At 41.0% G+C, this 14,096-nt stretch overlaps 1 protein-coding gene across 1 annotated transcript in view; it reads right to left on the bottom strand.

The window, feature by feature from the left end:
- VPS13B (vacuolar protein sorting 13 homolog B) overlaps positions 1–14,096 on the bottom strand; it is a 1,301,055-nt gene that overhangs the window by 74,338 nt on the left and 1,212,621 nt on the right. Inside the window, exon 40 of the mRNA XM_073632833.1 lies at positions 5,909–6,097. Coding sequence (XP_073488934.1) covers positions 5,909–6,097 — 189 coding nt within the window. The remainder of the gene's footprint in view (positions 1–5,908; positions 6,098–14,096) is intronic.

The following is a 14,096-nucleotide window of genomic DNA, read 5'->3' as shown; positions in this document are numbered from 1 at the left end:
ACACTTGTGTGACTTGTCCTGCGACTTGGGACTGCAAAGTCGCATAACAAGTTGTTCCCCATGATTTCCAATGATAACCATTCATATATGTGCAACTTCAAGTCGTGCCGACTTCAAAGAAGTCCCTGTACTACTTTGGTCTGACTTTCATGCGAGTAGGTCCATATACCTCAAATTTACACTTGAGGTATATGGACCTCAAAGCCTAAAGGACAGTAAACTGGCACTTTGCTTAGAAAGTTTGGAGACCTCTGCTTTAATGGATTCCAGTCCTGAAATGAATATGCAAGCCGCTATTGCTCACATTTTGAAAATGGTAGTTGTGACTTAAAAAGTATCTTTAAACTATGTGATCAACTGTATATCAGAAGAATGTGAAATACCAGTCCTCTGGGATAACCCAGCTATGTGCACAATGCCACGTCCTTTGTTATTTGTCTCATCCAAGGATCACAATTCAGGCAAAGCTAATGGACAGTGTGACTCAGGAGTCAAACCCAGTCATATGATCAGCCAGGAGTTCCAAATTCTTCATAAAATATATGACATTCTCCTTTATCATATCCTGATTTAACAAATCAACTTTTATCAAATTAGGCTAACAGATTGGAGTGGCAGGCACTCTTTAAAAAAAAAAAGAAAAGAAAAGAGGCTTTCCTCCTTAAAACAAGTTTTGGTACAAGGTCGTGCTCACAGACCTAAAAAAAACACTATGAGCTTAGTCAAGATATTCTATATATCCTTGAAGACTTAAAAACATGAAGCCTTACTATGTGCTAGTTCGGTCCTAGCTTGCCAATAAAACAAAAAAACCCTAAACGAAACTCATTTAACTACATTTCACATTTTGGATCATTTTTTAACTATTAACGGTAATGCAGAGATTGCTGTCTAATTTTGCAATAAACCATAATTACATTTAATTTAGTCTATAAACCTTAAATTGTTTTCTGTGGCCTCTAAATTATGTCTTGCTGCTTGCCAATTCAAAGTTATAGGTGCATTATTAATTTACGATACTAATTTAATTTCCATATGAAAAGCAACTGGAGAAATGGAAATGATGGATTCCGCTATATTGTGCCCTGTGAAAAGAAATATAAAACTAGGACAGCATGCACCATTTACTTATGGAGTTGTTCCATGTCTCAGGAATGCAGGTGTACAACACCAATGGTACCAAGCTTCAAAAATTACACTAGAAATTACACTAGTAAAAACATAAGAGAAAAAACATTTCCAAAATATAAAAGAAGAGGCAAGGTCGGAAATGAAGAGTGAAAATAGGAAACGGCTTTGCCCTAGGGGTGAATATAATTTTTATTTAAGTATCAGTGGTTTTCAAATTGCATAAATGTTCAGAGGGGTACTTTAAGAACTAGATTTTTATATCAAATGTAACATTTGAGATTTTATCCCTGCAACAAAGGACCTATTCACACTCTCACAAAGGACAAAACAAGAACCCTCAAGATGTTTTTTTGGCTAACCAAATTTTCCTGCTGAACATGTGTGCGCTTTACTGTACACCTGTCAATTTGGAATTATTCTCAATTTCTGCCCACCTCTTCCAAGATTCCAACAAATTGACACATCTTTAACATTTCCGCATCAAATTTTCAAAGTACCATTTTCTTCTTGCCTTATTATTAAAAACTAGGCATAGGTATTAACCATTCTCCACTCTACAAAAAATAATTTTTGTCATCTTCATGTTTTCAGTTGATCAAATTTCCTTTAGCTTTCTGTCCTAGTGACACGGCAGGATGTAAGGGCAATGTCCCACATGTGGATAAAGTCTCCCCACCTTATTAAAAGCTATAAAAATATAACAGTTGTGAATGCTGATTCATTTTGTATAGACAGGAAACTCTCACGGAGTGTTCTCTTTTGGTACTGTTTATTGTTGCTGTACCAAATACAAAAGCTTTTCACTATTCATGACAGATGATAGATTTAGATCACTTACAGGTATTTTATACATTTTATTTGTGAGGTAAGATAGTTGACAGGGCACCGACTGCCAGCTTAAGCTGACCTCTAACCCTCACACTGCAGCTGAAGAGTCAGATATAGGCAAAGTAACCACTGGAGCTCTGGAAGATTTTACCCCCTTCATGGCCAGGCCATTTTTCACACAAATAGAACTTTCTTTTGGTGGTATTTGATCACCACTGGGTTTTTTATTTTTTTGATATATGAATTAAAAAAGACCCCAATATTATTTACTTTCTGTTATAAAACATATCCCATAAAAAAAAGAAAAAAAAAATCTACTTTCTTCATAAACTTTGGCCAAATTGCATTTTTGCTACATGTTTTTGATTAAAAAAAAAGTCCCAGTAAGTGTTTATTGATTGTTTTGCATGAAAGTTATAGCACTTAAAAACTATGGTATATATACTGGAATTTTTTTTTTTTTTATACTACTAATGGCGGTGATCGGTGACTTATAATGGGACTGCGATAGTGCAGCGGACCATCTGACACTAACTGACACTGGGGGGAACTGACTAGTTGCAACTGACATCCCCAGTGACATTAATACAGTGATAAGACTATACATGGTCACTGTACTAATGACACTGGTTGGGAAGAAGTTACATCTTGGGGTAATCAAGGGGCTGTGTGCCTAACGAGCGTTAATGTGTGTATTATGCTTTTTACTAAAAATCTATTTATTCCCTTCTCCCTGCGTGCCCTGCACTATGTGTAATGTGTGTAAAGTGTGCTGATTTTTACCACAGATCTCTCAGTTTCTTTTTCTGACAGATCACTCCCTCGGCACAGAGCTCCGTATTGTTTACCAACACAGAGCTCTTGGTTGTGATTGCAGATAGCCGATCAGCAGGTCCCGGCCGTGAATCATTGGCTGGGACTTGCTGACTGTGCTTGTGATTATACACAGCAGGAGGTGGGCGCACATGCTTGCACCCTAAACCTGGAAGTAGGCAGCAAAGCATGGGTACGTCACTTTGCGTACAGCGGCCGCTCGCCCACAGTACATTGAGGGCAACAAGTGGATAAAGAAAGCAAACAAAAATAAGTTTGCACACTTATAACTCAAGACTGAATATCCAGGTTCTTGCATAATCTGTAACATGACTGGTTCTGTTTAAGGATTTCTGAGATAAATGTTCTAGAATCTAGAACACAAAGTAATAATGACAATTCATTCCTTTGGACTTCAGAGTATGAACTTGTTTCAGGCAATGCCAAAATGATCAAGGAAGTATTAATGACTTGATATTTAGAACTAGGTAGGAAATTCCCAGAGTCATTTAACCCACTTTATGTGAGCCCAGGGTGTCAAGGACCCACCCCTGGGGGTATCCCTAAACTCATAGAAGAATGATGCGGAGGGTGTCACTACATCTGCAGCATTTAGGACCCGGCCACCACCGCAGGAGGGGACCTATGACTAGAAAAAAGGGATACATAGTACAAAAAATGTGCAATGGTCCTCCAATAGGAATAGGTGGCAGAAGGGGAGAGGGGGAGCTAAAGTTGGCTTTTAAAAGCAGAAAAATGAATTCATCTATACTGCTACCATTTTCTTACTCAGCAGTGTTACCATAACAGGAATAAGCATGTATTGTAAAGTATTTGTGTGCTTTGGATGTGCACGCCCTTTATGCTGTGCGTGCGTGCACACACTACATGTAATCTCTGACTATATGCGTTGTACTTGTGAGTTGGCTGTTTGTGTGCTGAGAATAAGTGTGCTTCTGTGTAATCTGCTTGTGTGTGCTCTTTTTGTACATTATTTGACTGTGTGTGTGCTCTGAAAAAGGGAAGTAATGCGGTTTGCAGTAATTGCATGTCTCTGCTCTCACTCAGCGGGGTTGATTTAATAAAACTGGAGAGTGCAAAATCAGGTGGACCTGTGCATGGTAACCAATCAGCTTCTAACTGGAAGCTGATCAATTACTATTAAGGATGAGCTCCGGCGTGTACGCAAGCTGCACGTGCCGAGCCCGCCAGGAAGTCGGCACCGCACAGCGCTAATCACAAGCAGTGAGACATTTCCCGATGTGCGGCTGCAGAGATCGGGAAATGTCTCACTGCCTGTGATTAGATCAGCGCATTGCCGACTTCCTGGCGGGCTCGGCACATGCAGCATGTGAACGCGCTGGAGCTCATCCTTAATTACTATGCAGAGCTGCACCAGATTTTGTGCTCTCTAGTTTTAGTAAATCAACCCCAGTGTGTCAACCCTAATGCCCCGTACACACGAGCGGAATTTCCGTCAAAAAAAGTGTGATGGGAGCTTTTGGTCGGATATTCCGACCGTGTGTATGCTCCATTCAACTTTTTCTTCTGCCAGCAAACGATTGAGAGCTGGTTCTCTATTTTTTTGACGGAAAAAGATCTTGACAGAAATTCCGTTTGTCTGTATGGAATTCCAATGCGCAAAAAAACGTGCATGCTGGGAAACAATTCGGCGCATGATCGGAAGCATTGAACTTCATTTTCTCAGAGCGTCGTAGTGTTGTACGTCACTACATTCTTGACGGTAGAAAAATCAGATAACTTTTGTGTGACCGTGTGTATGCAAGGCAAGCTTGAGCGGAATCCCGTCGGAAAAACCATCCAAGATTTTTCCGACGGAAATTCCGCTTGTGTGGACGGGGCATAACATTATATGTCTGAGGGTCCACTCCAAAGGGTGCTATCCATCCAGAATGGTAACGGACATTGAAGGCCAAAAGCAATGGACGTGACATCTAACATCACATTAACATACTGACAGGTTTCTTCGGTGTGGACCACCATATACAGAAAGAAATATTCTGTAGCTGTTATTTAGGCACCCCCTCTTTCCTTAGGAGCACCACAGAGTTGGGACCACTTCTCCATGTTTACTAAGTTCGCAGCATTCAGCCTCCTTCACCGAGAATAATCAAGGTGCCCTCATTTGTATATCAGTCTCTCCTACTGTCCCACCCTCTAGCTTTGCCCAGCAGGGCACACTCCCAGATGGCCCTCTCATTCCCAGGTATACTAGTACTCAATTCAGAGGACTCTTATAGACTAGCCTTTTTCATCCTGCTTATAGCCTGCAGCAGACCGTAAAAGAGTCAGGGCAACTACAGCTGGTCCTTATGGGTGTTGAACTACCACACCTGGAGTTGCAATCCTGTTCAGGGCCCTTGACAGTAGCTGAATACATCTGACAAGATCTGTGGCATTTGGCTCAAATGGCACTTATATGGGCACTAACTCCACCCATTACACCACAAGAGGAAGTTTTTCTCTAAAAGGGCCTAACACCCAATGACATAATTACCTCCTACCACACTATATAGTGGAACAGAGCCACATAGCGGCATACAAGCTAACTGCACCTGCCAACAAGTGTACCTGTCATCCACTTAAGGTGGCACAAGAAAAATGATGGCATTGTTCTCCAGAAAACTGATAGAGTGCATTTGTTGACCTACTGTCCCAGCAAAAGGAATGGCTGCCTCCACTGTGAAAGGGGGGACATAAACACTAAATAAGGGGGGTGGTAATTAACTCACCATCCTACAATTATTAATAAGCAGAAAGGAGGGCTTTGTAGTTGAAGTGGTACTAAAGCCTTAAGGTATTCTCTGCATTAAGATAAAAAAACCTTCTGTGTTCAAGATTCTGCCCCCCCCCCCCCCCCCCCAATCTTATACTTACCTGAGCCCAATCTCAATCCATCGCTGTGCACAAAAGCAGCATTCCTTTCCTCTCTCCCCCTCCTCATAGGGCAGATTGATAGCAGATCCTATGATAAGGGTGCAAGGGCCAGGGCAAAGCCCCACTTTCTGTGTGCAAAACCATTGCTCAGAGCAGGTAAATATAACATGTTTGTTATTTAAAAATAAAAAAATACATGTTTAGAATCATATAGTTAAAAGCAATTTTATACCCTGACCTTTTGATGTCCAGGAAAAGCTCCTAGTTTGATGTTGGCATCAACAAATCCTTCTTCATCCAGTGATACCACTTCACCTGTATCCCCGTCTTTCCATTTTGGAGAAGTCATGTCATGTACCAACCTAACTGCCACAGATTTGTGAACTGTGTTTGTATTGGCCCAGTAGATCCCAAGCTGGAAAGCCTCCTGAAAAACATATGCAGAATCTTCATCAACACACTCTATCCCTTGGGGACATGTTCCAAACAGCAAGGAAACAAATTATCAAAAGGATAACAAAATCCAGGAAAAAATATGTATTTACTACAGCTTACCATTTCTTAAATGTGAATGCTGCATTTGCATTCCTTTTCCTAGCTAGGAACATTTTAGCAAGTACAAAAAAAAATGTTATCTTACTAGTAAACTAGTAATGCAGTGCCCTTATGAGCTGAACGGACAGTAAAAACAGTGTAATCTTCATTTTGTAAACTAGTAATCCCATCAACCCCCACGTAATGGAGATGAACAAAGGCAGATATGTTTGAAGTCTAGCCTGTGTGGCAACTGCTGACCTACCATAGATACAGTGGAGGAGTAGTGGCCACTCTGTGAAATGTGTTATTTTCAGCTGAAAATAAAGGAAAAAGGCTCAAAAAATAAACCCATGGAGCCACCAAATCTAAGTTCTGGTAAGCTAAAATAGGTTCTTTTTTGGGGGGGTTAGATATGCTTTAAAATGGACCTTGCAGTAAAATTCAAAGCCCATTCTAATTGCACCCTGCGCCCTTTACAAATCACCTATTGTTAGCATGTGTACCTGTAAAGATTCAGATTTTTTTTATATCCAGCGGATCTATCCACCTGTAGTGTTCACCTGACAACCTCCGAGGCTGTTCCAATGAGCAGATTATGAAATCAAGTTTAAGAGCCTAGGATATCTTGATATTTAGGAGAACGGGTAACTCAGTCCAGTAGAACCAGGTTTTGCAAAAACATTGTTCCCTGTGGTTGGTTGAGGCACAAAGTTCCTCCATAAGCTTGATTTTGGTAATCTTTGCAAACCAAAAACTCATCCCTGTTCAGCAGACAGGGATGCATGCCTTTGCAACATTAAAAGAGAAGTTTGTTTGTTTTTGTTTTCCTTAAATCATACTTACCTAGGTGGATGCAGCATCGATCTGATGCTGCATCTGTCCCTCGCTGGCTCTAATACTGAGAGCTGAGTGATCAAAGAACGCTGATCGCTCGATTCTCAGTGCTCTGTGAGCAGAGAGCTGGTGACCGACAGTCACCGGCCCTCTGCCCTTCCCCCCCTGCGCTCACTAGAGTGCTGGACTATGGATGGGGCAGAAGCAGCTGGCTCAGCCTCTCACGGGCTCACTAAGAGGCTGACCTAGGTTCCCGGTCCAGACATCTGGGTGGATCCCAACCATATGGTTGTGATCTTTTCCCAGCCTGGACCGGCTCTATGATGTCAGCAGACAGCGGGCTTCAACCCACTGTCTGCTAAAAACGGGTGACAGTAGTGCAGAACGGATTGTACTCTTGCAATCCACAGTACAGCCAAAAATGCTTTGGCTGTCTCCTTTAACCACTTAAGGACCGAGCCTCTTTTTGAGATGTGTTGTCTACAAGTTAAAAACAGTTTTTTTTGCTAGAAAATTACTTAGAACCCCCAAACATTATACATTTTTTTTCTCTAACACCCTACAGAATAAAATGGTGGTCGTTGCAATACTTTCTGTCACACCGTATTTGCGCAGCGGTCTTACAAGCGCACTTTTTTTTGGAAAAAATATACTTTTTTGAATTGAAAAATAAGACAACAGTAAAGTTAGCCCAATTTTTTTTATATTGTGAAAGATAATGTTATGCGGGCTTCAAAATTGCGCCCGCTCGTGGAATGGTGACAAACTTTTACCCTTAAAAATCTCCATAGGCAACATTTAAAAAAATTCTACAGGTTGCATGTTTTAAGTTACAGAGGAGGTCTAGGGCTAGAATTATTGCTCTCGCTCTACTGATCGCAGCGATACCTCACATTTGCGGTTTGAATACAGTTTTCATATGCGGGCGCTACTCACATATGTGTTCGCTTCTGCGCGCAAGCTCGGCAGGACAGGTCGCATTTAAAAAAAAATTTTTTCTTATTTATTTTACCTTTTATTTTTACACTGTTTTTTTTTCTTTAAATGTGTCACTTTTATTCCTATTACAAGGAATGTAAACATCCCTTGTAATAGAAAAAAAAAGTATGACAGGACCTCTTATATATGAAATATGGGGTCAAAAATACCTCAAATCTCATATTTACACTTAAATGCAATAAAAAAAAAAAAAAAAAGCCCTTTAAGCGCTATGGGCGATGTTATGACGTTGCTTCCGCCCCGTATTGTTGTGGAGACGGTTGGGGTCCATCTTCCCCTCATTCGTCTCCAATCTTAGCAAGGGTGAAGATCCGATCGCCTCTGCTGATGGCTCCGGTAAGCTGCGGAGGGCCCCTCTCCCGTCGCCGATAAAAATGATCTCGTGGTGAATCCGCTGCAGACACCACTATTATCGGAGACCGGACCCCCGGCCGAACAAGAGAGTTATGGCAGCTAGCGACGATATCCACCTTCAAAGTAAGGCGGTATATCGGCGTGCGGCAGCCCAGAAGTGGTTAAAGCGGAGGTTCACACAAAAATTGAACCTCCGGTTTTCGGAACCCTCCCCCCCTCCGGTGTCACATTTGGCACCTTTCAGGGGGGAGGGGGGTGCAGATACCGGTCTAAGACAGGTATTTGCACCCACTTACGGGCATAGACTCCCACGGGACAAACACAGGTCCCAGAGACAGCAGGGACCATTCAGATTGCGCTGCGCGACTCGCGCATGCGCAGTAGGGAACCGGGAAGTGAAGCCGCAAGGCTTCATTTCCTGATTCCCATACTAAAGATGGCGGCAGCAGCATCCGAGGACCAGGGCACGGTTCGGCCTCGGGTGCGACATCGCTGGACCCTGTGACAGGTAAGTGTCCATATTTTAAAAGTCAGCAGCTGCAGTATTTGTAGCTGTTGACTATAAAAAGAAAAATTTTCGCGGGACTCCCTCTTTAAGTATATGTATCAATAGAGAGCACTTATAGCTCTTCAATGACGTGGGGGTTAGATGAAGGAAAAACACAATCGCGTCATTGGGCATTTGAATGTCTGTGAATTTAAAGATCCAGTACTTGAATTGTGAACAGAAGCCATGAATTCTCAAACAAGACAAGAAGATGTGAAGTATGGTGCCCTCCTCCTTCTGACATCTCCAACAAGGATAACTCTGTGAAAACGGTTTATGTCTTGGGGACCATGTACCACCTAGAAAGGATCTTGTACCCAGTTTCTTGAACACTACATGAAACATATGCTTTATTGGTGATTTGTAAGATTCTGACTCGCTGTAAAGGTAGTGTGTAGGTCATGTTCCCATCGAGCAAGGTATTTAGGTGGTGGCGAGTTTGGTGGACAGGATAAAATACGGTATGAATGGGAGAGGCCGTGTGGAATTGTATCCTCATCCAGAGATAATTCTTCAAATTCCGAAGGAGTGGGAAGCAACGTCACCTTTCCCCAATTGTGGGTAAGGAAAGGTCTCAATTGCATCGCAAGGCAAGGGGGGGGTTCAAACACAGCCTGAATTTTCAACCGGGAACGCCAGTGGCCATCCTGAAAAAAGTGTAACATGGTCTATGGTCTCGAAGGTTGGAAAAAAATGACCTGTCTTGAAGTCCTGGCATAAATTTAGGCTCAGAGGTGACCGGTGACAGTCCTTCGGAAGAGGAGTCAGATAGGGTTGAAGGTTTGAGAGGCTTAATTAGTGTCGGCATCACCCCAAAAGTTTGATAGTTAATCAGTTGGTGTGGGGCTTCCGTCTGTAGTCAGGGGGATCCTCCTAGAACACAGTCTGAAAGGGATTGTTCAAACTGAACCCACCTTTTACCCGAATCGGGGTCACACCATTTCAAGGTTCTTGCCATATGTGTAAACTTGTGATAACTAAATACATTGAGTAGTTACTTTACCCCTGTTTTTTTTATGCATTGCTGCATGTGACATCACTGTCCATCTGGGAAGATTCCTGGGGAATACAGAGCAGGCAAAATCTTGTGAGATGTCATGCCAGTTCATTGCAAGAGTGTCATCTTTTCAGATTTTGGCACCAGTTTTCCCCTGTATCAAGCTGGAAGGAGGGTGAAGTCAATCTCACACCACGGATTAAAGCCTGGTAAACACTATAGGTTTTTTTTCCTCTCAACCCAGCAGGTTGAACAAAAAAACAAACTGTCAGCTCCGCTCAGAGCCACTGCACTAACTATGTGACATTATTACATCAATCTTCCCCGCAAAGCCGTTGTGTTCTGACAGGGGGACGCCCCCCCTCGCCAGAACACTCCAGTCAGCGCTGATCAGGAGTCGATTGGCTGCTGGTTTCCAGCATGCTCGTCCAAAAGAAGCTGGCCAAACAGCTGGCTCCTGTCGGACAGACAGTCATACACATTGGTCAAATGTCAGACATTTTTTTTTTTTTTTTAAAACCGGTAAATGTCTCCCGACATTTGGCCCGTGTGTACCCGGCTTAAGGCAGGGGTAAGAAGTATAGAAACCTAATCTTTTTATTTCTACAGTTACATTTTGCACCTAACAGTTCCCTTTTTCCCCACTATAAATTTGTATTCAAAGTTTCTGGCCAAAGTATTTTAATTTTAGAGCATGACAACATGCTTAATGATATTTTAGGTTTTTAGGCGAAGGGGATTTCCGTCTTCACACTTCAGTCTGCATATGTCCTTGGAACACAGATGATCTCTGTGTCTGCTGTTAATGAGCACATATTATATGTTGACAATCACATTTTATTTGTGGTTAATTTCATGCATTAGCTATATCAGAAACCTACATTTTATACCTAAACTTGCAGAGTGTCCAAATCTCGTGTAGACAGCAGTATACCCCATTGAAGTGCTGTGCCCTACATTGAATGCTGGATTAAGTATTGTTTTAGGGCCACTAGCTTGAGAAATGTCATGCACTGCAAGACCAAAGTGCCGCTGTGAGTGATCAAGGTGGGCCCCTTTAGTGTAACCATCGCCCATGTCTTATTTTGTCTTAAAGCAGACCCAGCCCTAAGAGCCATGGTGCTAGGCACTCAAAGTTCCTCTACTTTTTTAGCACAAGACAGCTCCATACTAGTTTCTAAAATACAACCTTCTGAAAAGTGATAACTGGAATGTGATTGCCTTTAAAATACAACCACATGAAAAGCAAAAAATTGGAATCAGATTGGTTCTGGAATACAACACTTTATTCCTCTAGTCTATATAAATGTCTTAATAGTATGACTGTCTTAGTATGACTGTCTGCTAGACTTACTCATATAGCATGAATGCTTGGCCAGGGATGTAGAGTAGACATCATCTAGTAGGCAAGAGTGAACCAACTATGATGATCACTGCCCGCAAAATGAACCATAGCTTTTTAGAATGTGAACCAAAATTTAACTGCTGATGTTGATAAGTGATGAAAAACAGCAATGTGATTGACACATACAGAAAACAGACCCTTCTGAGGTGGTGTACGAGGGAAGAAGCTGCTTATGTTAGTGAACTGCTCGCAATACAAGTAACACTGGAAATTCTCCATATAACCTTGTTATCATAACCTTTCAAGGACGAGGGCTGGTATTTTCCACAGACATGAGTAACCTTGTCTTGTTTCAGGCTTTCTAGACTCTCTTTGCAAACTGTCAGTGTTACATGTCCTACATTAGAGCCACACAGACTGCTATTAAATGGTGTGATAATCTGGATTACCCTTTAACATTTAAAAAGTACTTAGAACACCCAAATCTATTATAAAGAGAGAAAATTGATGCAGATGTGTCTTATTATATAAAAGAAATTAAATCACAGGGTAATCCTTATTATATACTTGCTAAAATCACACACAAAATCTCAATTGTTTGCCACATACACCTGCTAACTGATTCAGCACTGTATCTCTTTTGGGTTGAACGATGCCCCGTATCATTCTAACCCAATTCCTTCAAACCCAGAACAGCAGGATCTGCCCCGGGCCTGCAGAAAAATGCTGCAAAGAATAATGCCTATGCCTCTGCCACCACTGGAAGAAGAGGGGGTATAGAGGATATGTGACGACACTGGTCAAGACCGAAGACACCTAGAAAAGGGATGCTCCATTCAAGGGGGGTAATCTCTGATTAAAGTGTGCTAAAGGCAAAATCAAAAATCGTGTTTGTTTATCTAGGTCCTCCTGCAACTTAGTTTTTTACCTCTTGATCCTGCTGTTGTTTTTCAACTTCCTTTAACAGACCAAGTTGTACAGCCATAGTGGAAGTTAGAGGGTTAAGTCAAACCATTTAACACCGACAGGGGTGCTTACAATGGTCAGCTTTTATTCATTTAGTTAAAACATTTATCCCAAAAGGAAAAAACTGTTTCTGTAATTGCGGCTTTAATTTGTTAGTCATTTATGTGAAGTCCATCCAAACCTTCTAATCCATTTAACATTACTCTCTTCAGACAATGCCGCTGTCCAAGGGTTACCTCGTTGCTCCTTCATAGAAAGAGAAGTCAGCCTAAGGCAGGAAATGTGTTACCAGCCAGATTACCAGGTGAAAATAAAGAAAAAAAGCCTAAAAAATAAAACAAATGCTGCCAGCTCATACAAGGATTGGGTAACTGCAATATAATACATCTTAACCTTGGGTTTAAAATGGATTTAAGTTTCACTTTACTACTGGGGCCAGTATGACATAACCCAGTAACAATTCTTGAATGTTACAGTATTAAAGCAACCAATATCATTTTTTCTTCTTCATTTTTGTATTTTTACTATGGGATTAAAATCTTTGTTGTCTAAGTAAGCATTGGATATAGAGTCACAATATTCTCACAACACTATGGACTTCCAACTTAAAAATAACATAAACAGCATTTTTCAGGGGGTGTATCTTATGGTAGAAGATATGACTTTTCAGAACAACACAATGATAGTAAGACATTGGTGAAAATGGTGGCTTGGTGTATAAGAGACAATTAACAATCACGTCCTTGGTATTTAACTTACCTAAAGAATAAACCACTCCTGTTATGTCATCCTTTGGCTGAATGGTACTGTCTGTGTTTTTTTTTTTTTTTTAGAGTGGTTTTAACCAATTCATCTTGCACCTGGATACCACTTACGGACCAGAGTAAATTTTACATTATTGCTAAGGTCCTATAATTCGTCAATATCTTTGCCATTACTTAAGATAAAAAAGTAATACATAGTACATTGGGGGGTTTTTTCTGGACAAAACAAGGCTTGGTGATATTATCTTACAAAAATCACTTTATTTTCTATGCAATCTACAGACAAAATCATATAAAAAAGTATTAGATAAAATGTATACTTTTTGTATACACTAACATTTGTCCTGTTTATAATGAAACATTTCAAATATTAATGGTTTAAAGATATGAATAAAAAAAAGTAGCGGAAAAATAATAAGTAAGGGGAGGACAGAGGGAACGAGTTAAATAGGGCTGACCAGAGTTAACTAAGGGGTGAGCCCTTAGAGATTAAACAGGAACAAATGTTGCTGTTTGTTGCTTGTAAGGTTCCTTTGACTGGCATTATATGCAGATCAAAGTTCACCCCCTTGATCTGCAGATTACAGGGCATGCTAAAGAAAAAAATGTTTTAAAAATAAATTTGATGATTATTTTACACCCCTATGTCTCCTATACCTAAAAAAAGAAAGCTTTTTGCTAGTATACTATATAATAAGATTCTTGAAGCAAACATAGACCTCAGTACCTTTTAAGAACAGCAGGCATATGCCTCAGACATAAAAGCTGCAGTCAGATGGTCGGCTTTCTTCATTGTTCCAAACTCATATATTTCAAACATTACATTTATTAGAATTGGGAAATAGCAATAGTAGGGTGCGGTAGAACCTCTGTGTTGCCAGGGACAACAGCCAACATCTGCATGTATAGATGCTAGAGTGGATTAAGCCCTCCATCTGATCCAGGGCAAATACTGCAGCACAAAATGTAAGCACGTTGTTTCCCTGGAAGCCCAGGTCCTGAATCTAAGGAAGCACCTGGCAACACTAAAAAGAAGCTCCATACTAAAAGAAGAGTTGGGAATGCACCCTGCAGGTTCCGGCA

This window comes from Aquarana catesbeiana, linkage group LG05, assembly GCF_042186555.1.
Source record: "Aquarana catesbeiana isolate 2022-GZ linkage group LG05, ASM4218655v1, whole genome shotgun sequence".
Lineage (NCBI taxonomy): Eukaryota > Metazoa > Chordata > Amphibia > Anura > Ranidae > Aquarana > Aquarana catesbeiana.
This window is presented reverse-complemented; position numbering and strand designations above follow the sequence as displayed.